The 27,611-nt window shown below is 39.2% G+C and overlaps 1 protein-coding gene across 1 annotated transcript; it reads left to right on the top strand.

Annotated features, from left to right (window-relative positions):
• LOC116503644 (cytochrome P450 2C5-like) lies at window positions 1-24,463 on the top strand. Its single transcript, XM_032210200.1, is given in 14 exon segments — window positions 1-137; window positions 2,640-2,776; window positions 4,031-4,239; window positions 4,823-4,939; window positions 4,942-5,028; window positions 8,023-8,097; window positions 8,100-8,186; window positions 9,225-9,374; window positions 12,953-13,113; window positions 15,383-15,559; window positions 21,106-21,247; window positions 22,572-22,759; window positions 23,001-23,142; window positions 23,276-24,463. Coding segments are annotated over 11 exon segments (1,470 nt in total). The 5' UTR covers window positions 1-137; window positions 2,640-2,776; window positions 4,031-4,239; window positions 4,823-4,857; the 3' UTR covers window positions 23,455-24,463.
• Window positions 24,464-27,611: the final 3,148 nt, after the last annotated feature.

The raw sequence follows: 27,611 nt of genomic DNA, 5'->3' as shown, positions 1-27,611 counted from the left end.
CTATTATGCTTGGCTGGCTGAGTTGAAAGCACATTTCGGATTTGCTGTCCTTAACGATTCTGCTTTTGGTCTCTGTTCCGGTCTTATTAAGAACACTTTTTGGAAATTAGAAGTTGGAAGAATACTATTATGTACAAGTAAAGAATATTATTACTGCTATTATTATTATGTATATGTAAAATGACCCAGACAATACACTGTCTATTAAATAGTTATATATGTTAAAGGAAAAATGTATAATAAATTCTTTTGGGTTTTTTTTTTTAAGAACACTTTTAATTGCTGCTGAAATCTGATAGCATCCCATTAACAAAGGTTTTGCAATCCTAGCAGGCAAAACCTGATGCAGCTCTGGAATGCCTGAATATTTAACAAACATGGTAAAAGATTCGGATGCTAATCTCCTGGGTGGCTGGAGGTATGACACAATGTCAATCTGTTCAATATTTTTATAACCTAAACAATTTTTACAGGCTGTTTCTTCCCCGACAAATGCATTCTGGCAGAATGAGCATGCTCCCGGTCCTTTCTATTAAATATTGTCGTTTATGGGACCTGGGAAGCTGCCATTTTATCCCTCCCCGGAATAAGTATAATATCCTCTGAAACCTTGGTTTCAGATTGGGATTGTTGTGTTTGTGGAGCTTCTAGTTTGTTGTGATTTCTTGTGGTTTGTTATTTTGGTTTAGGCTGCCTGAGGGGTGGTATGCTTTCAACTGTTTTTATGTTTGCAAGCCCCTCCCCCCCAGGGTCAATGAAAAATGGGTAGCTATAATAAATTTAAATAAATAATGAGTAAGAGCCAAATGATTTTCGTTTCAAAAATGTTTTTAAGATACTCATCATCCCTAGATTTTTTAGTCACTTTGCCTCCCTTCCCATTGGTTATGCTAGACCACTTGTAAGATACAGTCCAATCCTTCATTTTTCCCCAGGTCTCAAGGATTGAAGGAAAAGTCATACTAAAAACTAGTAGTTTTGATCTAACCCAGAGGTTAAAGATCAACCCAAGCTTCCCAGTAAGCTGAAAAAATAAAACAAAAACCTGGTTAATTACCGTATTTTCACCATATAACCCGCCCACGCGAATAACCCGCAGGCTTCCAAGACGTGTAAATATTTTCCGTATACCCCGCCCTCTTATATAACCCGCCCCTGGCTATGGGCGAAGCGACCAGGAAGAAGCAGGAAGCGAATGCCAGCCAGCATCCCTGCCTTCTTCCTCCGAGAGCCGCTTCTTTGCCAGCCTCTCAGCTGATCGGTGGCAGGCAGCCCCCGTGACACACGGACCCTTTGCTGCCGCGCGGGGGCGAGCACTGCCGGGGAGAGATCCGGGGGAGAGGAGGGAAAAGGCGTCCCGCCTTTTGTGCCCCTTTCAGTCTCCCTGGGAGCCGCCAGGGTTGCTACGGCTGGAGACGAGCCCTGCTGGGGAGAAGTCAGCGGGAAGGGGGAGGAGAAGGGAAACTTCTGCTCGGGATGCCTTTTCCCTCCTCTCCCCCGGATCTCTCCCCGGCAGCGCTCGCCCCGCGCGGCAGCAAAGGGTCCGTGTGTCACGGGGGCTGCCTGCCACCGATCAGCTGAGAGGCTGGCAAAGAAGCGGCTCTCGGAGGAAGAAGGCAGGGATGCTGGCTGACATTCGCTTCCTGCTTCTTTCTGGTCGCTTCGCCCATAGCCCAGGGGCTGGCTCCACTTCCTTCCTCGGTGGTTGGGAGACCGCTGCGCCCCTTTCAGTCTCCCTGGGAGCCGCCAGGGTTGCTAAGGCTGGAGACGAGCGCTGCTGGGGAGAAGTCAGCGGGAGGGGGAGGAGAAGGTAAACTTCTGCTCGGGACGCCTTTTCCCTCCTCTCCCCCGGATCTCTCCCAGCAGCGCTCGCCCTGCGCGGCAGCAAAGGGTCTGTGTGTCATGGGGACTGCTGCCACTGATCAGCTGAGAGGCTGGCAAAGAAGCGGCTCTCGGAGGAAGAAGGCAGGGATGCTGGCTGGCATTCGCTTCCTGCTTCTTCCTGGTCGCTTCGCCCATAGCCAGGGGCGGGGTTTTCACGAAGGCGTGCCGAAACCCAAGCAGGAAAAGGGAGAAAAGGAGCCCGAGCCGCCGAGCTAAGTCTCCCCAGCCCTTTCCAGTCTGGTTGCATGTGCCCCCGATGGAGAACGGGGAGCCGAGGTAAAGCTGCCTCCCAATTCCTCGAACTCCCAAGCTCTCCCTTTAGTTAATCTGTGTAAAATATTTTCTGTATACCCCCACCCACTTTTATACCCCGCGGGGGCATGCGCGGTAGGTAAAAACACATATAACCCGCGGGTTATATGGGTGAAAATACGGTAGTTCCTGAAGGGTTTTTTTTTGTGTGTGAAAGTTTGAAATACATCATGGATTTGTCAAAGAAATTTTCAGTAAACATGCTGAAGCTATATGGAAAGCTTCAATGTAACGTTATACTTACTAAACGTGAGTCACACTCGTAGTAATATTAGGTTCCACTATACTTGTACCCATCCTATTTGGTGGGATGTGCCATATCTGGATAAGAAAACCTAATTTGCATTAGTAAAGCAGGAGGTTAAATGCTCAGGTTAAATCTCATGGAGATTTAGTTCTGGTTTGATGCATATCGGTCTAAATAATCATATCATCCTTTAAAGGGTATCCTTGAGCAAGACTTCGGTCTCAAAGTGACAATTTCAAGACACGCTTGCTCAGAAGTTAATCCTGCTACACTCCAAAGGGCATTCTCTAGAGTAAATATTGCGCACAGGCTTTATCACAACTCCTTCGCGAGGTGAGTTGGGTGCTGTTCTCTCTGACTGGAAGCTTTCTGTCAGCATTTTCCCCTTCCTTTTCTCTTGCCAGGGGTCTTTTATCATGGAGTATTCAAGCTTGTTAGTAACCTACTGTTCTTACTTGGGCAATGTAACTGGGTAATTTCTAGATAACCCAAATGGTAGATATGGATGCTGTTGAGTCCAAAAGATTTATTGGGTTAGAACAAATGAATCCCTATTTTTGTTATTGCTACTGTTGTTGTTGTTGTTGTTGTTGTTGTTACTACCGCAGTTGTAACCTAATTCCCTCTTGAATTTTCTAATCTGCCACATTGCTACCACTTGCAAAACCTATCCAGGATCATTTCTAAAGCCTGTCCAGTTGCAAGCATGTGTAAAGTTTGAATGGGTTTCCAAAATTTGTTGGAATACTGCATGAAGGTGATAGAAAGAGAAGCAGTTTCTGAATTTATCAAAAACTCATGCTCAAAACCCCAACCCAAAAGGAAAGGTGATACTTATTAAAGAACCATAATAATAACAACGTATAAATGCTGAAATATATTTCTTCTTATTTTTATCTTATTCTTTCTGGAAGTGTTCATATAAAATGGAAAGAATGAAAGTAATTAATGAAAAGACCTCATTGATTCAGAATCTCTTGTGCTGCTGAACAGCAAATTTGTGCTGAATTTCTTTTTGCTCACCAGTTTCAATAACAGAGCAGTTTGAGAATTCCTGGAAAGTTCTTCTATTATTGTGAAACCAACTGAAGTTTCAAAGCATTTTTTAAAAACAGCCCTGTCTTAATTGTGCTATTGCGGTGCTTCAGATGAATTTAAAGATTGTGCTACTGTGGCGAAATTGGTTATTTCCAGAGATACTGGGTTCCTTGGTTGCAAAAACAAACACTCAAACCTGGAGAATTCCCAAACAGTGAATGTGAATGAGGTAGATGTGACTTTGGGCTCTTCCAAAGAGTGTAGTCAGTGGTGGATTAAGGCTCATTGATGTCCTAAGCACTGACAAATCTTGGTGCCCCCCTCCATGTACATACTGTACAAATCTTTATTGGGTTTTTTTTCTTTCTCAACTTTGTGGTGCCCCCTTGGGCCTGGTGCTCTAAGTATGTGCTTAGTCTGCTTAATGCTTAATACACCACTGGGTGTAGCCCTGGAAGGCTGCTGCTTTCTCATTTATTGACCCAGTTTTCCTGTTTATCCTTCCCTTGGTACTGAAGAGGCTGTTACCAGAGGCTTTATGTCTTTTAGAAACTATAGATACTACTCAAAGAAGAGGGATTGTTTAGAATGAACTAATGTAAAGGAATTTTCATTGATCTGGACCATTCCAAGATCACAGATACACTTAAATAAGAAGACAAAGAAGTAGATTTTGTTGAAACGCCTTACCCTTCCACTCGGAAAGAGAACTTTGGTAACCATGAGTGGGACATTGCTGGGATAGTCAAAGTTGACAAGTGAGTTTCATGTAATTAGGTTTTATGCCTTGGAAATACTAAAACTATGTGGCCCATGTTCCCTACCCTCAAAATTTGAATTTCCAATTGAATATAACAGAGCCTATGAATCTAAATACTGGTATTGCCACTTGTTTTATCAGAGATGTTTGAATTACCCACTACCAATTTCTTAGGCATTTCCCCTCTCAATAATAACGGGGTTTAAATTGACTTGTGACTGAACTTCTATTTCTAAATGGCACAATCAAAACAACTATATATGTTTTTTTTTTATTAAAAATTTTCCTATACACAGGCGGTTTCCATTTTTTTTCTGAAAGACTCCTCACCTACATAAAAGGCAGATGTTTCAGTTTTCAACCCAAACCATACCTCCTTCCCCCACAAAACACAGAACAAGAACTTATTTCTGCCTACAGGGAAACGTTAAGAATGTTAATAAGTACCTCTCCTGAGGTAAAAGAATTAATTAAGCAGAGAATAAACAAGGAGGTATGTGAAAGGTTAGAGAGAATATGGACTTTAGATATAATTGGGAGTTCAGGAGGCTCCTCCTTTCAACCTTGTCTCATTTAAACAGCTTCTTGGATTTTTTCAAGAGGAACTCAGATAAGGATGGAGCTGACATGGACAGGAGTTCTGCTTCTTCTCTGTGTACTCTTCATCCTTTTCTCATCTTTCCAAATGTATAAGAAAAAGGGCAGCTGCCCCCCGGACCTGCTCCATGGCCTATTCTGGGGAACCTCTTTCAGCAAGATGTACTACCTCTGTATAAGTCATATAAAAGGTATGATTGCTTTGAAGTCTATCTATATTACTTCCTTTCTCTAGTAGTTTGTAGTTTGTAGTTTATTAACATTTATAGGCCGCCCTTTTCCCTGAGGGGACTCAGGGCGGCTTACATAAAATCGGGGGAAGGAAATACAAACAGTGACGTAGACAAACATAGAGTAAAATAATGAGCAACATTCATTCATCATTCGGGAGGGGCGATTATCTTTGTCCCCAGGCCTGACGGGCTAGCCAGGTCTTAAGGGCTATGCGGAAGGCCTGGACGGTGGTGAGAGTACGAATCTCCACGGGGAGCTCGTTCCAAAGGGTCTAGTTTGGAGGTGTTGTTGTTGAGTGTCATATATATATTTTCACCAGGTAGTTTAGCATAGAAATTACTTTGTAGCAACCTGATAAAAGCATAATGTTTGATAAAAGGGATAACAAGTAACAGTAATAAGAGTTTTAGAAAATTAAATGTCTCAAATGTGTTTCATTTGAATTAGCAACTAACTCAAGACCTATCTTCCTCCTCTAGCCATCCTGCTTAATCCCAGTTTATTGAAATGCAAACATACCTTCTGTCCTAGCTAACAAAACACTAAGACTACTTTATATGGGTTATACAAATCTGGATAATCACTAGATGGCAACAAAAACATGCAGAAATTCTTTGCTGCAATCTAGTGATAATCCAGTTTCTTGAAGACGACCAATGAATATACATTGACATCGAGTCTTTATTGATTAGCCCTTGGGCCATATCAAAGTGCAAGTTCCAGAAACAAATTATTACTAAAATTTGACAAAAGCAATTTAAAATGAAATTTGATAAAATACAATTTAAGGTGGAACCAATGAATATAAATATGGGGAGCTACAAAATAATACTTATTTAAAGTTGAAAGGTGATGTATTGTTAAGACAATGGATAGTTTATGGTTTTCTTTGAGGTACTGAAATTTGATCGAAATAGAAAGCTGTAACAGGCAAAGTTTGGTCACTTGGAAAGTTTAATTCAGCTTCCTAACTTGAAGAGTGAAAGAAGGCTAATGATACCAGAAACTGAAACAAAGCATTTTTGCTTTTGTTTCATTACAGAATTTTATGTAAGAAATAAACAACAATTGTTTTACTTTCACTTCTTTCTGTTTCTTCCAGACTCATTTTTCCCAAGATCCATGTTTTAATGGCTCTCTGCCTGTATCTTTCTATCTATGTCTCTATCATCTCTATCTGTGTCTCCTACATGCTATCTCCTATGTATATCATCTAATCCAGTAATGGGATTCAAATAATTTAACCGGTTCTCTGCCCTAATGACCAGCTGGGTAGGTGTGGCTGGCTGGCCATGTGACTGGGTGGCCGTGGCCGGGGTGGGCGTGACACAGGATTTGTGTGGTGCTAACGCAGGACTTCCTTGAAATCCTCCTCACTCTCATTATGCAGGTAATCCTCCAGTTACAAATGTAATAGAGCCTGCAAATTGAATTGAATCACATTAAATGAACATGATCACTCTGTGCTTTCCTCAATGCATTTGTTAATTGATTGCACAGATCATTAAATACACATGAGGTATCTCAGGCTGGGGAACAGCATGTGGAGCCTAGTAGAGGCCATCCAAGGCCTCTCTCAATCCACTGAGATACCTCATGCTCCCCTTGGGGTCCCTGCAATTGCTTCCTCCCTATCCTGCCTCACTGGATCTCCACAGACTGGGCCTACTTTGCTGGCATCCCAGATTCTACTTACTCCTACCCACCCTATTTTCCATCGATTACTTACTTTTTGAAGATCTCCAGCTTCTGAATAAAAGACTTTGGTTTCTCAGCCATGTGGGTCAGCCTCTTCTACAGCTGTTTGAAAAGTAAGTACAGTAAGCCATGGGAAATGGGGTGGGGAGGAATAAGTAAATCTGGCCCATTGGCGCTCCATTTTGACCTGTAATTGGCCAGGGGAAGCCTCTGGAGGTCCAAAGAGGGCCTCGGAAAACCGGACCGGGCCCACAGAAACTCCATTTTGGCCTGTAACAGTCTGGGGGAGGTCTGAATGGGGCAAGGCTTCAGCCAGTTTGGCAAACTGAGCCAACAGTTAACCAGTTCTAGCGAACTGGTGCAAATGGCTGATTATCACCGCTGATGTAATCTAACACCAATTACACTTTCTAATGTTGGTACTGCCATTTCATTTAAACATAAGTCTGAACTTTTATTCTCAACTCTATAAGATCAGACCATCTTAATTCTAATGGGTTCCATTCATCTTAGTCTTGGTCTTCCTCACAAACACACAGTATGTATGTGTGTGAGTCTTTCATTCCATTCTTTAACTCATGCTCTTGAGCTTTTATTTTTCATACATTCCACGTTGAATCTTCCATTTTCCTTGTGGTTGGGCCCATAATTATTGATGTCGAGCACCCTTTATGGTGTTGGTTAGTTGTAGATTTCACATAGATCTATATAATAAATGAAGAAAGAATAGATTGGACTATTATACTTATGCTACTTGTAAAATTCCTTGATGTTGATAAAAATAGTACTAGGGAGTTTTGGTACTTTTTCTTATATATCACAAATGCAACCAAATCTCTGTTTATCATGTACAGCACATGCTATTCTATGTGAACTAGGATATTTAACGCATCACTGAACATAAAAGTCATGCTGTTTTTTTCACTTAGTTTTAAAGCACTTGTTATGTATTCTTGATAATATATGTAATTTTATGCTTTCTTTCTTTTGCTTTTTCTGTTATTATTTTAAAAACAATTACATTTTATATAAAAACCCATACTAGTAGCCATATCCCACAAGCTAATAGACACCTGCAATGTTCTAGAATCTAATTATATTTGTGGATGTTAAGAATTTTTGGAATTCTTCTTGAACATTTTGAAGGTTTCTCTGCAATAATTTAAAATGTATTTCAAATATGCTTGGAAATAATTTCACTCCAACATGGGTCATCAGCTGATTAACTAGGTTTTCATTTAATTCTACCTTTAGCTTATTGGACGGTATGGTCCTATCTTTACCATCTGGATTGGATCAAAACCTTTGGTTGTGCTCTGTGGACATAAGATAGTAAAGATGCTTTGATAAATCATGCAGAAGAATTTAGTGGGCGTAATGTTGTGCCCACCATTGAGCGAATATTCCATAACCATGGTTGGTACTCTTGCACTTCCTTATTTGCTCTTCTTTTTCTTTGAAAGCTACTGTGCACCTTTAAATTATGCTATTAAGGTCTAGAAAGTTTTACTTGAAAAATGATTTTTTTAAACCCTTTCCCCTGAAAATAAGACCTGCCGGATAATAAACCCAGTTGGGCTTTTGAGCGCATGTGCTAAATAAGCCCTCCCCTGAAAATAAGCCTCCCAAAAAATATTGCAGCACAGGAGCAGCCATGAGGTGACCACACTCGCCACCTCCTGCACCTCAAAATAATAAGACCTCCCTGAAAATAAGGCCAAGTGCTTTTTTTGAGGGTCAAAAGAAAATAAGACTCATACATACTTTTCAAATAAGAGTTTTTTAGCTGATGCTGTCTGAGCTATTGTTGAAAATTAATATACCTTCAAAAGAAAATATCTTCTCTTAGCCAATGAATGTCTAGAACTGCACAAAAACAGTCACATGTTGAAATGTGTCTATTTCTTCTTCTGCTTCCTGAAAATTGCAGGGACAGTAAAGACCAGTCTCTATGTTCAATATACAGGTCTTTTTGTCTATATCACCATTGCAGAACTTGTGTCATGGTTTTGATAATGGCTAAGAAAATGTACTTTTCTACTATATATTTTTAAATTTTGTAATTGTTCTTGCAATTGTGTTATCTTTAAGATTGTCCAGAATAAGTTTTTGAGACGGGTAGCTAAATAAATTGAAAATGGATAAATAAATAAATTAGTGGAAGAGCTGCATTCACTAATTAGTATTTCAACCTGCCAATTGTGCTTTATTGAAAGTAGGGAGAGAAGATTTTGTGATCTATATTTATTGCAATGCAGTGACCTGAGTGACTGAGTCTCTCGGGAATAGGGCGGCATACAAATTGAATAAACTACGACTACCTATCACAGCTATTGGCGAGACAAGGATCTGAAGGAGGAAAGGGCTTGTAACCATTGTTTATATTGAAATGTGCTACTTCTCAAAAGCTGAAAACTGACAATCATGCTGTTTTCCCTATGCCTTTGGTTTTAGGTCTGGCCACTGCTGATGAGAAAATCTGGAAGGAGATGAGACATTTCATGCTATCTACCTTGAGAAATTTTGGGATGGGGAAGAAACAGATGTCCGAAAGAGTGCAGGAGGAAGCCCTTTGTCTAGTGGAAGAACTGGGCAGCATGCAAGGTCTTCCAAAGCAGTTGTCCTCAAGAAGAATACTTTCATTTGTAAAAAGAAGCCGAGAGGGGGTTTTGTATTGTGCAAGGTTACAGGAAAATTCTGAGTTGAAACTCAAATAGCAATAGCAATAGCACTTAGATTTATATGCCACTTCCCAGTGCTTTACAGCCCTCTCCAAGTGTTTTACAGTGTCAGCATATTCCCCCCAACAATCTGGGTCCTCATTTTATCAACCTCAGAAGGATAGAAGCTGACTCAACCTTGAGCTGGGGAGACTTGAACTGCTGGCAACTGGCAGTCAGCAGAAGTAGCCTGAAGTACTGCATTCTAACCACTATGCTGCCACACTTTTACATTTAACTGCACAAAATAAAGAAAAAGAAAGATAGGTAGCAACAAGCTCCTATGGTGTTGCTTTCACACTGGTGTTCAAGAGCACAGACAAAAATGCACATGAGAAATATATAAAATCTTCAAGCTGTTTCCCATAGTTTTCTACCCACTGTCAGGTTTTGGCTTCATAAAATTACAAGGATACCGAAGAATAGTGAAATTTTAGTGTGGCTGCAGCAACTGAGAGATCAGAAACACTAGGAAGTCATTTCATGGGGTACTTACAGATTTTTAACCATGGATTTGTTTTAATCAGGTTTTAATATCATGCTAAATTACCTATCAGGTAAATTCAACAGCCAACAAAACACTTTATGGCAAATGAGATAGATAAGGAAAACATGGATAAGAATATGCTGCATGAGGGAATGAGGAATGATTGTTAGGCAACATAGACTTAAAATTAAAATGCCACAAATAAAATTCACTCAGGGAATTCTATTATCTTTGAAAACCATCTTCAGTGGACTATAAGGAAGGAGATAGGAAAAGAAATAGAAACAAAGAGCGTGGGACTGTTTTTTAAAAAGTGCTGGCTAGATTATAAGGAGAGAGGTATGGAAAGAAGAAAAGCTCAGTTAAAATTGGAGAGAGGCAGAAAATTCAAAGGGGTAATGAAGAATTGAATTGGTCACAGAAAAGGAACAAAGTAAATCAAAGAAACCAGCTATGAGCAGAAAAATGAAGAGTGAGGACCCCCAGGCGATGAGGAAAAAATATAGATAGCAGTATTCAGCAATAAGATGGTGGAAATGTAATGCAGACTTTCATATATTTAATAAATACAGTGGTACATTGGTATTCATTGTTAATTAATTCCAGGAGGCGTGATGAGTACCAAAAATGAGCAATGTTTCCCATAAGGAATAATGTAGTTAGCAATGTTCCCTCTAAGCTGCGCAGTTGTGCGGCTGCGTAGGTGGCAACAAAACACAGTGCAGCAGTTTCCAACTGCTGCACAGTGATGTTTAGCATGATGGACTTTAGTCTGCAGGGGGCTAGGAGGCTTCTGTCAGCTGGGCCGGGATATTATAGCACCTGGACATACCCAGAGGAGGGTAGGCCTTTGGCCAACAGAAACATGGCCGTGTAGGGTTACAATTGGGCTCCATCCACCAGCATGTGACTGATTGACGGGGAGAACGTTCCCTCCTGGATCAAAGGTATTGAGGGGGACAACGGCGGCAGCAGCAGCAGTGGCAACAACCAACGTACAGAGAATGTTTCCATCGTAGTTTGTTGGCTAAGCCTCCACGACTGGGCTCCCAGCCGTTGGCTTCGCTTCCGAGGTGTGGGTGTGCAGGAGGTGCTTGGCAACATAAGCAAGTGGAAACCCATGCCGCATGTGCACATGTTGTCTGAATCCAGCCTCTGAGTTCGGAGCATTGGTGCTTGAGGGTTTTTTTTGCAGGAAGGGGGAGTCAACCTGGTGCTCCACGGTTTTTATTTGATTTATTGCTCGAAAAGAAAAAGAAAATAGAGGCTTCTTCATCCGCCTGGATCGGAAAGTCAAAATCCGGAAAATTTACCTTGTTTAGGAAAGTTTTGCGCTGATGGAAAAATAGTGTTTTCCAGTGAAAGTTTTTTCCCTACTTTTCCTTGTTTGCTTTTTTGGCCTCTATTCCTTCTCTTCTCTCTTTTCTTTCTTCCTTTTTTCTTTCTTTCTTTCTTTCTTTCTTTCTTTCTTTCTTTCTTCTTTCTTCTTTCTTTCTTTCTTTCTTTTCTTTCCTTCTTTCTTTCCTTTCTCTTTCTTTTTTCTGTGTCTCTGTCTCTCTTCTCCCTCTCTCTCCCTCTCCATTCCTTCCTCCCCCTCCTTCCTCTCCCCTCTTTGTTTGTTTCTTTATGTGCCCCAATTGCTAATCTACATCAATTGGTAATTTATTCATAATTTGCTAATATCACTGCAGACAATTGGATAGTAAGTGGGAAAGTTTAAAGCATATAAAGTAATTCATAGTATGGAAAATGTGGCTAGAGGGAAGTTTTGATCCTTTTCCCATAGAGAGTCATCTATTGAACTTGAATACAAGTAGTTCTCAACTTACAACAGTTCACTTAATGACTGAAGTTACATCAGCACTGAAAAAAGTGACTTGCGGCTGTTCTTCACACTTATGATCATTGCAACATTCCCATGGCCACATGATCAAAATTTGGATCTTTGGCAACTGCCTCATATTTATGATGGTTGTAGTGTCCTGGGGTCACCTTTTGCAACCTTCTGCCAAGCAAAGTTGGTAGGAGACTCAGATTGACTTAACAACCAGGTTACTGATTCACTTAACTGTATGTAGCAAGAAAGGTTGTAAAATGGAGCAAAACTCACTTAACAAATGTCTCACTTAGCAATAGGAACTTTGAGCTCAATTCTGGTCGTAGATTGAGGACTACCTGTATAGGGAGATTCCTTAATGGATATTTACATGGTAGAATTGATTTTCAAATAACACTGATTTTGTTGTTGTCTTGGGTGACATCTGTGAAAAAATTTCAGGTGCTCAGGCATGAAAATGTGCCTCTCAAACACTATACTTTTCCGTACACACTGGAAAAAAAGTTAGAGGGAACATTGGTAGTGAGTCACAAGGCAAACTGATACTGACAAATTGTAGCTTGTGTGTTGAGTACCAAACAAATGATGAGTACCAGGACAAAATTTCCACATCAAAATATGTTGAGTACCAAATTTGGTGAGTTTCAAAGCAGTTGAGTACCCTTAATTTTCTGCCTGCAAACTTCCCAGGCTTCCCCGTTGACCTGAGAGAAAGTATCAGGAAATGTTGTAAATGAGGATCATGTGATCGTAGCAGCACAGAGGTGGTGGCAGTACAGCATTGCTGAAATGGCAAGAACTTTCCTAATTTTATTGCCACAGGAGTAATGGATCCTGCCATTCTAGATTAGCCCACTTAAGGTATCTCAGATGAAAGCAATTTGCCTATGATACACCATTTCATTCTGCTGAAGTTACAGACACAAGAGTTTTAGGATTATATAGATTTTCATATATTTTAACATATGTTTAATTGATTACAGAGTATTTTCCTATCTGGACCACATCATTCTAGAAAGATCATGGAGGATTTAGATAATGTGATTTTTTTTAAATTCTAGGTTTGTAATGAGATTTGTGGAGAGAAAGTGATACATTTTCTGATCCCACTCATAAATACTTATGACCTTTCTTGCAGGGCAGCCTTTTGAACCAAAAAGAAAATGTACAAGTGCTGTTTCTAATGTAATCTGCGCAGTCGTCTTCGGCAATCGATTTGATTACAAAGATCAAACGTTTGTGGAGAACCAAAAGACTGTGGAATCTCTCTTAAAATTATGCAGTAATTTCACAGGAATGGTATGTTATTCATCTACTTTGCACTTCCTGTCTTGGAGCCTAATTTTTATTAGCAGGGATGTAAATGCTGAAGTCAAAAATATGAAAACTAGATGTGATGAATTGCAGATCTGGAAAAGCTAAATATAGATCTAGACATCCAGAGAGTCTGAGATATCAAAATATCAGTTGATTCCCGGTTCACCTCTCATAGCTAGACTTGGGCCATTTTCTTCCTATGGGCCATTTTCTTCCCTGATCATTACAGCCATAGCTCCATTGGGTTCTAGCCTGCTTTTTTCCCTAATAGTTACTTATTTATTAACTTGCCAGGGAGTCCAAACATAATATTTCACTGGAGTGATTGATGCCTTCTAATGTTTCACTGCTATTCTCTTCATTCTATCTTTGTGATACATAGCAGTATTCCATACAAGCAAAAAATAATGTATATTATACATTTTTTAAAAATACATGGTACATACATACTTGTGATGACCCAGGATGTGGCACAAAAGCCACACAGCCAGAGAACAATTCTAACTCCCTTTTATTGCTCCAACTTTGCCCACAAACGTCTCCACGTTTACTACAAGTCCTGGAGCAAAGCTCTCACATGCACCTTCAGTAGCCTCTGGCTTTAAGTAGTCCAGTAAGCCAGGTTATCCAAACAGTAACCAGAGCAAGAAGTTCAATAAACCAGGTTAGCCAAACAGTAACCAAAGCAGGCAAACTGGGCAAGCTCCACAAGCTAGAGCACAGTAATCTCCAGGCGTCAGCAAGTACACACAAGGCTGCACAGATTCAATGCTTGTTCTCAACAAATGCTCCTCCCACTGGCACCTCCTTACATCTCAGTCCCCAGATGTGCCTTGTGAAGGGAGGCGGGATACTCTCCCCTCTTGTAGCCAGCTCAGTCTGCGTTGGTCTTGCTTTCTCTCTTCTCTCCATGCTCTAGGATCAGGAGGAGCTGCTCCTTGCTCTTCGCCTGAACTCTGTCTCTCCTACTGCTCCCTGTCTGCCTTTCTAATCCTGAAAAGCCTTGCCTGGACTGATTCTGCCCTTCCCCAGTTTTCTCCAAGGCCAACGGAGCTTTCCTCTCAACCTCTGTTGGCTCTTGTTCCAGCTCATCTTCCCCTGCAGATTCAGACTCCGACAGGGGCATGACACATACCAAATAATGTTGCCAACAGTAATTATTTTATTAAATTATTGATCTGTCTCTCCCCCCCCATTTCTTTCCAGTTGTTATCTTTGTGTTAATAAACACACACTCTTGTCTCAATTTCAAAGATTATGAGCAGTTACACTATTATCCATTAATGTGAGAGATTGTGGATAGGGTAGGAAAATAGTGAGTAAATCTATCGACAGATTATCTCACAAATGGAACTCAGGCCAAGTGAGGAGAGATATGGGGGAAACCTTTTCAATGAAATTTTACTTTAATTAATGTATTATTTTATATTTTCTTTTCTGTGTGTATGTGTGTGTGTGTGTGTGTGTGTGTGTGTATGTATGTATGTATGTATGTATGTATGTATGTATGTTCCAGCCTCTGCCAATTTCAACCAAATTTCATACACAGATGACTTACCCTCTGGAAACAAATAATGGGAGGGGAGACACTTCTGGGGTGTGTGTGTTTGTGTGTGCCTGTGTGTGTATTCCAGCATAGCTCTGGAATGCCTGGCCCACTAAGAAGAGCGAGTATGGCATCCTAGAGCAGCAAATGTTTGTGATTTCATGGGAGGGAGAAGGGAGAGCCTAGGCCTCTAAGGAGAGCAAGTGTGGCATCCTAGAGCAACAATTGTTTGTGATGTCAGTTCCTTTGCAACTTCCTCTGAAAAGACAGCCATGACTCCAGTGGACCAATGGGGAAGCGCCTGATGAATTTGGGGCAAAGTGCCAGAATCATACACATGGTGGGAAAGAGGAGCACATGGGAGGGAGAAGGGAGGGGGCAGGGATGATGGGCATGGGAGTAGAGGAAAGAAAGGCCCCTCTCAATGACTCCCTGTCAGACAAATGCTTCGACGTCTGTAAATAACTGGCAACGCCGTATTATCAGCTAGTTGTAACTATAAATTCCTATTACAGTTTCGCAGATTCTCTATTTGAGAGTACCATTACAGATATTTTTGTAAAATCCAGTTTCTGCCTTATTGACCTATGAGAGCCTTGACAATTAGCAATTTCATTGTAAAAATTAATCTCTGAATGTTTGCAGCATTAAGATGCCACCATAATCATCTAAAATATATGCTATTTAATCTGAACTTTGCTACAGGTATACAATAGTTTTCCAAAAATAATGGAATATTTTCCTGGGCAACACACAAAGACTTTTGCTGATATTGAAAAACTCTGCGACTTTATCCATAAAAAAGTGGTACTTCACCAGAAAACACTGAATATTCAGGAGCCCCGTGACTTTATTGATTGTTTCCTTATCAAATTAGAGAAGGTATGTATGTCTCTGTGTGTATATACATATGTGTGTCAGCTCCGGCCAGCTCAAAGGCCTGGAGTTGCCATTCAGGGGAGAAGACTGGGCCAGCTGCCAAAACTCACCGGTCCCACCTATACAAACTGAAGAAATTCATGCTAACAATCCATGATTAATTGCCGGGTGGTTTTTCTCTGGGTCACAAGGTGATGGGTGTGTGCATGTGTGGGGTGTGACCTATCCTAATTACCAATGCAGCTATAAAAGGTGGTAGGAATCACAGGGTGGCAGCTCTGACAAACTGTCAGGTTCTGAAGAGTTAATGAAACCAGCCAGCCCCGGTTACTGTAGATGGAGAACAGCACTATATAGTGCAAGATTTATTCATTGTCTTAGTGCTTTGTTGGTCAAGGAAGAATACAAACTGCATTTCAAACTGTTTCTGTGTTTGGCTGGTTTCATTAACCCTTCGTAACCTAACAATGTGTGTGTGTGTGTGTGTGTGTGTGTGTGTGTGTGTGTATATATATATATATATATATATATATATATATATATATATATATATATATATATATATATATATATATATATATATATATATATATATATGTCACAACCCCTGGTAAGCCCCAATTATGGGAGGAAGCTAACTGCCTCCAACATCTGTCAATCGGCTCGTCACAAGAGTCCATCACGACAGAAACCCAATATTTTACTGTTGCCTTTTGTTATAATAACAAAAGGCAACAGTAAAAATATTGGGTTTCTGTCGTGATGGACTCTTGTGACGAGCCGATTGACAGATGTTGGAGGCAGTTAGCTTCCTCCCATAATTGGGGCTTACCAGGGGTTGTGACACTAATATATACCTTCTTCCCTGGCTTCAGCTGATAAGGAGGAGACCTGTGGCTTGATGGCTAAGACGTTTGCCTAAGATGCAATACAGCACAGGTTCGAATCCCAGTAAGGGTGTGGCTAGCTGATGAGAGCTAAATAGCCTGAAATAGATCTATACTAGTCTCCCTTTATTTATTTATCAGCACAAATTAAAAACACACACACACACACACACACACACACACACACACACACACACACACATATATATATATATATATATATATATATATTGTGTGTGTGTGTGTGTGTGTGTATTTCTGCATAGATAGGAGTATTCCCTGATATGCATCTAACATGAAACTAGTTTATCTAATATGAACTAGCATAAAATTATGTATTCTCCATTCTCTTTGCTCTTCAACAACTCCCACATCACTAGCTCTTGGCATATATTTTTCTTTCTTCTGCCCATAGTAGTTGTTGCTAAAAATAAATATATTATTCTTCCGATAAGCTGAGTATGAGAAATCTATATTTGGTATTCTTTCTCTGAAATCAAAGTAACAGGACACTTCCTTAAAAATAAGGTTTAAAAAACATGAACGTATATGGAATGTTGTTTTCCATTCTAATTCATTCTTTACATGACATTTCTTTAGATTCATAATAGATCATATGAAGATGATCAAGCACAATTTCCTATACTTTATAAGCAAGTTTGATTAGTTTCTCAAATGAAACAGCCAAGCTTCTATGATCAGATTTAATTCTGTTTTCCAAGCATACACCTCAGAAATTCTTTGGCTTAATTATACATTATAACCTCAGTCAAAAACAGAATATGCATTGTTATAATCTGGCCATGCTTTAGAGTAAATATTTAGTTGAAGGGCCACCACATTATATGGACAAGATGTTTTTGGACCCATATTGCCTTCCCATGTAGCTTCCTTGACCCAGACAGACACAGTCTCATGCATCCTCCCTGTCTCCTGCTGCCCCCTGCACACCTTCCCTGAACCAGATGGTACCACTTGCACACTCCCTAAACATTTTCAGGCACTTTTTTCGAATCACCTCACCTCCTTGTGCACCTCTTCCTGACCCTCATGTATCTTTTCAACCCCATTGTGCCCCCTCTGTGCATTATCACTGACCCACATGGCATCTTTTGTTCTTTCCCAAGCAACCCTGGGCACCCTTCACAACCTGTGCCACCCTTCCTGGATGCCCTCCTCAACTTGCATGACACTTCTCACATGTCTTCCACGCACCCTTTCAATCTCAAAATGCCCCTTAATTGGCCTGCATGGTGTCTCTCGTGCACCTCATGTGTCTTCCCAAAACATACTCCCCAAGCTCATATCTTCCCTAATCTGGATGGTACCTGTTACGCACAAAGACTTTGATGCTCCCTGCCAATTTTCCACAATTTTTCACTGGGAAAGTTGGAAGTCTGTTCTGTCCCCTCCTTCACGGCTCTTAACAAATGCAGGCAGACAAACTTAAAAGGACTTTTCTTTATCAGTTCACAGTTCAAACTGGCTTTGAACCCCAAAAATAACATAAGTACAAGTCTTTGACCAATTAACGTAATGAAAACAAATCTTTCTTACGGCAACTCAATTTGAAGAAAACGAAACCAAAACACTTCTTCCCAAAGTCTCTATGAATCAGGGTTTCAGACATACAGAGCACTTATCCTAGTGAATCTTACATTAAACAATGCACTTCTCCAGTGTAGCCTTGAATCAGGGTTACAAGAAACAGAAAGCACTTATCCAAGTGTAACAAGCAATGTTGTACGAACCAAGAAACCCATGAAGGAACGTTGACTCCAGCGACTAGGGCATGGCAGCATCCGTCCTTTTATCTCCAAACTTGCTTCTAACCAGCCCCAGCTGCATAATGAATCTTGTATCCCGAAAAGACTCACAGCAGACATCTGCTGAGTCACAACAAAGTCACTATTGTTCCTACTGCTTTTTTAAATCATCCAATAGTGACTCACGGGGCCCAAGTTGTCTACTACACTCTAAAAACATTTTGAATTAATTTCCTTTAATTGGAAGATACATTAGATTAAACTTCAGGAGCTACTATACCTCTTTTTTTACAATTTTATTAATTTATAATATAAAATACAAAAATACAAAAGAAAATAATAGGAAAAATAGGGAAGGGAAAGATGTAGAAAAGAGGGGGGAAAGACAGAAAAGGCCATGACTTCCGATTCCCTTTGATGCAGTAGAATAAGAGAGTAAGTCAAACCTCAACTTTTTACTTTTACATAATAGTATAAACTAGCAGTTTCTTTACTAGCAAACATATCTAATTGGTAAAGCCCCAAATCAAAGTTTCCTTTTCTTCCACCTCAAGCACAAAGTCCAGAAGTGGTTTTCGAGTAGAAACAAAAGTAATTGCATATTTTCTTCAATCAAAGCAGTTAGTTTAGTCATTTCTGTTAACTCCATCAACTTTTGCAGCCATTAGTCCATTTTGGGAATCAAAGTGTCATTTTATTTTTTTGCACACGGTAGTCTCTGCATACAGTATATAACATCAAAGATCCAATGTTTTTCCAACTCTTTTTCCATTAAACCCAAAAGAAAAGTTTCTGGTTTTATCTTTATATTCACTTTGAGAATCTTCTGTCTTAGGATGTGAATCCTATTCCATCTTGTCACATGTCCACCATAAATAATAAAAAGTATCTTCTTTACATTTGCATTTCCAACATTCGTTATACCTTTATATATGCTTGACAGCTTGTCTGGTGTTAATACCAGCAACACATCTTACAGATTTTTTTTAATTATAATTTTGTGTAAATTTTAAACCTTTGTCCACATATTCTCCCATTGTCCAAGCACTACATCATATCCAAAATTCCTTGCCCACTGACTCATACAATGGTTTACATACTCATTTTCCAAATTCAAATTCAGTAACTATAGACTTTAGCAATAATATGCTCAGCACTACCACACAATAGGCTTTCCAATTCATTTTTGACAAAGTCAAACCCATAACACTTTTTATCTGATTTAAACCTTTCTTTTAATTGTAAGTAAGTAAACCAATGGCAGATATGTCCTTCTGATTCTAATTCTTCCTTAGATATGAGGATAGGACACCAAAACTTAGTTATTATAAGGCCACCAGTCTGACTTTGCCATCATTTCTTTTCTAAAAAAATCTTCCCTTGCGGGACAGCCAAAGAAGCAGAGGTGAAATTCAGCAGGTTCTGACAGGTTCTGGAGTCCCAGTAGCGGAAATTTTGAATAGTTCGGAGAACCAGCAAATATCACCACTGGCTGGCCCCAGAATGGGGAATGAAGATTTTGCAGTATCCTTCAGAGGTGGGTTCCTACCAGTCCGCACCTATTCGGTAGAACCGGTTCGTCAAATCTACTGAACCGGTTAGAAGAGGTTCCACCAGTGGACCCGGAAAGCAGGCCACACCTACAGAAGAGGTTCCAAAATTTTTTGAAACCCACTAGAGTGGGGTAGGAATGGAGATTTTGCCACCCCCACCAAGCCATGCCCAGAGAACATGTAGTAAAAGAAATTGAATTTCACCATTGCAAAGAAGCATTTTCATAGAAAAACTCATAGAATGGCATGCCTAACAAAGTAATTATTAAAATCAACATTTTCTTTAACCTTGTCATACTATAAATAACCATGCCATCAAAATCTTAATTCATGACCTTCTAGATCAAGTAGCCTCTTATTCTGGAGGTTCACCCAATATTTTAGCCAGACCAAACAACAAACACCGAAATACAATTTCAAATCTGGTAAACCCAAACTCCCTCTTTCCTTAGCATCTTAAAATAGTTTATATCTAATTCTAGGTTTTTTCCTTGCCATATAAACTTAAAAATATCCATCTGCTTTGGTTTAAATGGAGTATCAATTGCAAGTATTGGTAACATCTGAAATAAAAACAGCATCTTTGGTAAAACATTTGTCTTAATTATGGAAATTATATCCAATTAAGATAAATGCAATTTATTCCATCTTAATAAGTCCTTTTTGATATCATTCCAGAGAGGCACATAGTTATTTTGAAACAGTATTGCATTTGTGTTTGTCAATATAATCTCCAAATATTTCAATTTCTTCTCAACCCTAAAACCAGACATTTTAGTCAATATATCATCACCCATTGTTTTCTGTTTCTTTGTTTACTAAAACTCATTTAATTTCCTTATCAAATATTCTATATTATTTTTGGGACTTGCAAAAATATAACCAAATCATCAGCAAATGCCCTCAATTTATAAATTTTCTTTTTGATATTTATACCTGTCATCTTGCTTAATATATCTATCCAAAATTCAATACCAAAATAAACAAGGAAGTACCCTTTTGAATTTCACGTGAATTGGTTAGATCACCATTAATAATAATTTTTCCCTGCTGTGACATAAACTGCTTTAACCCCTTGAATAAAATTCTCCCAAAAGTCCATATCTTCCAAAACTTAAACATAAAAGCCCAATTTAAATTGTCAAAGACCTTCTCTGCATATAAAAATATTAAAGCTGCCTATTTCTCATTACGATATTGTAAATATTCAATAATGTTCAGAATAGTCCTTAGCAGAAGCCAAATTGATTGTCATGAATATATGTCTGTATGAAGTACTGCACTTCAGTTCCAAGTAACATTCTTTATTTTTCCCTATTCCCTTCCCCCCTTTTTTTCTTCAGGAGCAGAACTCATCCACAATTATCTACACTCCGGAAAAGCTTGTACGTTTTGTGCTTGAAATGTTTTTTGCTGGGACAGTAAGCACAAGCAATGTTTTGGTCTCCAGCCTATTGGTTGTGGCCAAATTGCCACACATTCAAGGTACAGAAATGAATACAAAATTAGAAAGATTTCAAGCCTCCTATTGCATTCATGATCAATCCTCAAAATATTGTTGAGTAAAGTTCCATGTGTTACAGTTGCTTTTATGCAAATAGCTTGAAACCATTATGGAAATGATTTGCCATTGTCTTTTTTCTTAATGTTTTTATTGTTGTTGTTTTAAATTACCCACTCTAACTAACATGTTTCCCCCTTTCTCTTCTCCTGAATAGAGATACAGCAAAACTGCCAACTGCATTAATTTAATACTAACTTTATGGGATTATACTATCTGTGTTTGTGTGCCTTACTAGCAAGAGCCTAGCTTGTATACCCTAGGAACCAATGAATCCTACACCAAAATCCAGAAAATGAGATTTGGCAACTGCTAATAGATAATTCTAGAGAATTTATAATCTTTGGAGCAAGAGTCACAGTGGCACAATGGTTAGAATAAAGTACTGCAAGCTACTTCTGCTAACCGCTAGCTGCCAAAAGTTTGACAGTTCGAATCACACTAGCTCAATCCTTCCAAGGTTGGTAAAATGAGGACCCAGATTATTGGGGACAATATGCTGACTCTGTAAACTGCTTAGAGAGGACTGTAAAGCACTGTGAAGTGGTATATAAGTCTAAGTGCTATTATTATGAAGAGGGAGAAGAGATTGCATCAGAGGTGGGTTCCTACAGTTCGGCCTGGTTCGACCAAACCAGTAATAATTTGGCCTGGGTCGCTGGAACTGGCGGCAACCCAGGATTGCCATGTCCCCGAATTGGTTCTCCCGGCGGTGGCATAGAACAACTGGTTCTTGTTTTTGCCTTCTGTGCATGCGCAGAGCAATTTTTGTTGCACTGCATATGCGCGTGCATGTGGCGCATCCCTGAGAAAACTAGCGGTAGTGGCAGCCAGAACCCACCCCTGGATTGCATCGTTTAACAACATCCCTCCTCCCCCTCCTCTTAATTAGTTTAAATTAATTTAAATTTATCAACTGCGTTTATGAAGGTGGACACTCTAATATTCAGAAAGCCATATGGAATGCTTTATGTTTACTGGTTCTAGCCATATTTGGAAGGCACATAGGCACATATACTATAAATAACATCATTAACATATCTTTTTAAATTAGAAGAATTGAAATGATCTCTTTGGGGGGGCAAGGTGGAGGAGGAAGAGGAGGAGAAGGCAGGTCATTTTCCTGTTTAGAAGTGTCTGTATGTGCTGTGAAAAACATGCTTCTATCCAAGTGGTAACTGACTGCAGGTGCTCAGCATCCAATAGTAAATGGCTGTCAATCTTGTCTCAATATTTTTTTTCTCACAGCTAAAGTGCAACAGGAGATTGCTGAGGTGGTGGGTACAAGTCATATCCCAAGCATGGAAGACCGTTTGAGGATGCCTTTCACAAATGCTGTGATCCATGAGGTTCAACGGTGTTGGACAGACAGTCTTGAGACCTTTCCACGGGCAACAACTTGTGACATAACATTCCATGGTTATAGCATTCCCAAGGTGTGGTGATATAATTATTGGTCAAGATATTCTAAGGAAGACAAAAAAAGATGACTGTTATGTATCCAGAGATCCTTCATATTCAAGGCATTTTGAATATTAAATCAAATGTCTCTCATTTACCTCCATCTTTACAGAAGGCTCTCCACTGACCTTTTTTTTAAGGCAAGTGAGAACTGAAGAGTCTTCTCTGGATAAAATAGTGCCAATTAATGTCATCTGTTTCTTCCTCTTCCTTTAGTACATGGCTGTTGTGGCAGTCCTCCCTTCTGTACATTTTGACCCTCTCCAGTGGGAAACTCCAGAGAAGTTCAATCCAAATCATTTTTTGGACGAAAAGGGCCAGTTCAGGAAAAGAGATGCTTTCATGGCATTCTCAGCAGGTATATGCCTCTGGAGCAGATTGGATATCTTACAAATTCATATGTTTAATTGATCCATGTTATTTTTTTAACAGACATAATTCCAGCAGGTGTACTTCCTAAATAAGTTTTGTTTTCTTCTTTGATAATGCAGGGAAGAGGTCCTGTCCAGGGGAGGCCCTGGCTCGGATGGAGCTCTTCTTGTTCTTCAGCGTTCTGCTCCAGAAGTTCACCTTCTCCCTGGATGTGGATACCAAAGACATGGATGTAATATCTTTGATTATGGACTTTAGAAATAATAAATCCCCCCCTTTACGAGCCATTAAACGTTGAATGCTAATCAAGAGAAGGAAAGAAATTGAGGGGTTTTTTTTGCGGGGGGGAATCTCAGATGCAATTTTTAAAGAAGAATTTCGGGATATTGAAGGATTTTGAGTGAAACTAAACTAATATACTTTTTCTTTTAAATTTTCTTACTTAGTAGAGGCATATTCACTACTATAGAACATATTATTCTGGCATTCATGAGAATTTATGACAGCATGCTGGATTTAAGAGGAACTTAAGAGGTTTTAAGAAAAGAGATACTCCAGAGGCTTCATTTAGCTCAAGAGAAAAGAATTGTTACAACTAGGAATAAGTTAACATGAAAATGTCATGCCTATGATGTATGATATTGCATACAAATTGACATTACGGCTATGAGATTGAATCCCCAGCAATAAGCTGCAGGGGACAAAGGACTTTGGGACTAGCATCCCTCTGCAGCACCTTAAAGAAGCTATGACTTTTTTTCTAAAATGAACTGGGCCTTCTATCTATAAATATGAAAAATAGGAGAATAATTGATGCTTTCAATACATTTTCTATGAAAATATGCACTTCCAAATGAAATAGAGTTTTAACTCTATTTCAGTTTTAAATATGTATTCTGTGTGTTTGTGTATATAACTCAAGGGACTCCAATAGGTCTCTTTGTTTCCACATAATGTATTAGGTGATATTGATGAGTCTCCTTATTGGAGTCCACAGTGACTCAAAGTGAGATTTACTGAATCCCCATGTGTGAAAAAGCTTTTCCTTGTGGCACAGGTGACGAGACTATCTTTCCCATGCTTTTATATTTCCTCTACTAGTCAGCAAACTTTTATTCTCCTTCTACTGACTGATTTTAGAAGTACAAATGAACATTTCTTCACCATTTGTAATCCTGTAAATGTTGCCAGGTTTTTTTTTCACTACAGCAATTAAAGCACATAAAAAATGACAGATAATTACAAGTATGAGGCATAGGCATTCACACTGAAAGTCATTTTGTTTCAATCATTATCATAATTATTGATCAACTGTCTCACTATCTGAGGTCAGGCTTCTCAATTTAGGCTTATAATAATTGGGTTTTTTTAATTAACCAAACAAGTCTTATTGATCCTGTGGCAGTTCAGTTGCCGTTATTAAAATTTGTTGGTAGATTGTTAGTTTATATATTTTTTCCTTAACATATTAATATTTTATTATATTCATAATTTGATTTGGAATGTTTTAAGTAAATGCAATTTTAACATTGATATCTTATTTTAGTTTACCCTTATTTTAAAATTTTAAGGTTTGCATAGGTATCTTTTATTTTATGTATATATATTTAGTCTTTTCCGATTTCTTTATGTTTTATTTTGTATTAAAAATATGTTTTGTTAATTGCTGGTCAATCTCTGTAATAAATTTGATTGATTACATTGGATTTTTGAGCCTTATTTCTGCCTCAGTGAATCAAATTATGCACTCATGAACAGGCCCTATTGCAATTCCTAATTAGGAAAATCAATATTTGTGAAATCCCATCAAGTCTTTGGAATAAGATCAAAATGAATCCAGATTAGGGTGCAGTTCAAGACGCACTCAAATACACTGTATTAATGATAATTTTTTTTATGGCGGGCGAAATCCTTTTGAAATTCTTAGCCAAACTGAAGCTACAGTACATTGAGGATGGTTTCAACCTACCAGATTTTCAACTTTTGTTTGAAAGTAGATTTTTTATGAATACTCCCCACTTTGGATCTGAAATCTGGACACATTTTAGGGTATATTAAACTGGTTTCTTGGTTTTCAGACTTCAAAACTGACAAACACATTTAGGTATTGATACCTAAGAAATTACATTTTGATCCTGAATCACTTAAGAAAATGATGCTGTGCAATAATCCAACCTTCGAATAGCAAGCAAGATGTTTTACTGGAATTATTGAGCTAAACAAGAACACTTGGATAAGTTTATTTTTAGGGATTGCTTTAATCCTTCTGCGTTTGCTCCTTATCCAGCATTTAGATTCTAGCCTTGACATTCAAACCAACTTGGTATTGATGGTATTAGAATTCTTGATATTTTCAGCCAAAGCCAAATAGATTTTGGGGTTTTTTTTGTCTCCTGAGCAGGAATTGGCCCTTTTTTAAAAAAATCAACTTTTCCTTCCCAATAGGCAGTTAGCACTGGGATATAGTGACTTCTATCTACAGTGAAACAAATAATTTTGCTTTACCAGAATTAAGAAAGAGTACTCACTATTTCCATCCTCAACATTAAATATTTTTCTGGGGTTTGTAAAAAATATAATTGCTGTACATAAAATTATACTTCACAAATTCAAATCTATATCGTGTTTTTTTCTTAGCCCTCTTTAATGTCCTCCCACCTGCAATTTTTGATGAAAAGTATAACAATGTTATTATACTTGTCTGTGATGTGGAGGAGACCTCTCTGGTCCATATATTTCTTAGAGGTGGCTCCTGTAGCACCCTGAATTTTACTAATTAATAGTAGTTCCACTAAAATCTGAGAAGGAGTCGGTTTATTTCTAAGGACTGGCTAATATCTAATATCTCAAGAAGACTCACAAAATTTCTTCAGTTATCATTCCTTAATGCAGAAAACGATTCCTTTAAATCCTAGTAATATAAAATACTTGCTTTCTTTTTAAAATAACTTTTATGTTGACCTATATCTTGTACTATTTTAACAAGATGAAAAAGAAAGAAAGAAAACAACAATCAAGTAAGAGGACATTTGCTAAGAAGGTTTGAACTGTATTACGTATATAATCTTTAATAATTCTTGCTGTGACATAAATTTTAGAGTAGTGGATTCTTTGTAATACTCTATCTTAGTGCCAACCAGTTTTAACTCAGCTAAAAATCAATGCCAGGGTTGTTATCAGGTTGTTGACATTCTTTATGGATGCAATAAATCTCATTGTGATTCAATATATAGTAAATACATTTAAAGATCGGAGGAAGAAATATATGCTTGTAGGTAGAGATGAGAGATATGGATTAAATAGAAAGAGGCTGACCCCCAAAATGTGGATTTCATAATCCACCTTTCCTAAAAGTTTTTTTTATTTTTAGCCAACAGCTCCAAGGTCAGCTTTGCATCCATCTGCACACCATTGAATGGCTGAATCATTCCCTAAAGAATCAGGAAAAAAAGATTTGACCCCAAATACGTTATGAATCAGCAGTGAGGTTTGATTCAGCCTGCTAATTAATGAACTGAAATTCCAATTCAGTTGTATTAGTAGAAATGACATAGAAAATGTAACCTTCCATTGCATAAGAGACAGCAAAGCGAGGGCATGTGGTCGCATTTCATAAGTTGAGAACTGCAGAAATGAATAAAACTTGGCATCTAATCATGTTAGACTTGACCCCAGGCCCTATTCTGTGCGGTCTTGTTTCGCAATGCCCATTAGGAAAGACAGGACCTTGTTCCCTAAACAAACAACCCAATACTCATTTACAGACAATGTTAATGCCTGGGGGGGTTGATACTTTATTGTACAGCATGTTGTATTTTGGAAGACACCTATACAGGTAGTCCTCGCTCGGTGAACACTCTGATGGAGCGCAGGAGTTCATGGCTTCCATGACAGCCATGGGCTTGACCCAAGTAATTCGGGGCCCAACCCACCCGACGGGTCACATGCTCGACCTCGTATTTCTCTCGGAGCAGTGGACTTGTGATCTTGGTCTGAGGGGTAGTGAGATCGTACCCCTGTCGTGGTCAGACCACTACCTACTGAGGCTTGACTTTCGGAGACCAAACCCCCACTGTAGGGAGGAGGAACCGACCAGGTGGTTCCGCCCCAGGTGACTTATGGACCCTTTGGGGTTCCAAACGGAGCTTGGGGTTATTCCTGATATCCTCGCCCGCAGTCCGGCAGAGACTCTGGTTGCTGCTTGGAACTCAGCAGCGACGGAGTCTCTTAACCGGATTGCGCCTCAACGGCCGCTCCGAGGCAGTGGATCCAGGAGGGCTCCTTGGTTTACTGAGGAACTCTGGGAGATGAAGCGCCGAAAGAGACGCCTAGAGCACCATTGGAGATCCAGTAAATCCGAATCGAACCGAGCACTTTTAACATCCTGCATCAGAGAGTACATCCGGGCAATCAGGACGTCAAAAAGAACTTACATTGCCACTCTGATTGCTTCCG

The sequence above is a fragment of the Thamnophis elegans genome, chromosome 2 (genome assembly GCF_009769535.1).
Source record: "Thamnophis elegans isolate rThaEle1 chromosome 2, rThaEle1.pri, whole genome shotgun sequence".
NCBI classification, from domain to species: domain Eukaryota; kingdom Metazoa; phylum Chordata; class Lepidosauria; order Squamata; family Colubridae; genus Thamnophis; species Thamnophis elegans.
This window is presented reverse-complemented; position numbering and strand designations above follow the sequence as displayed.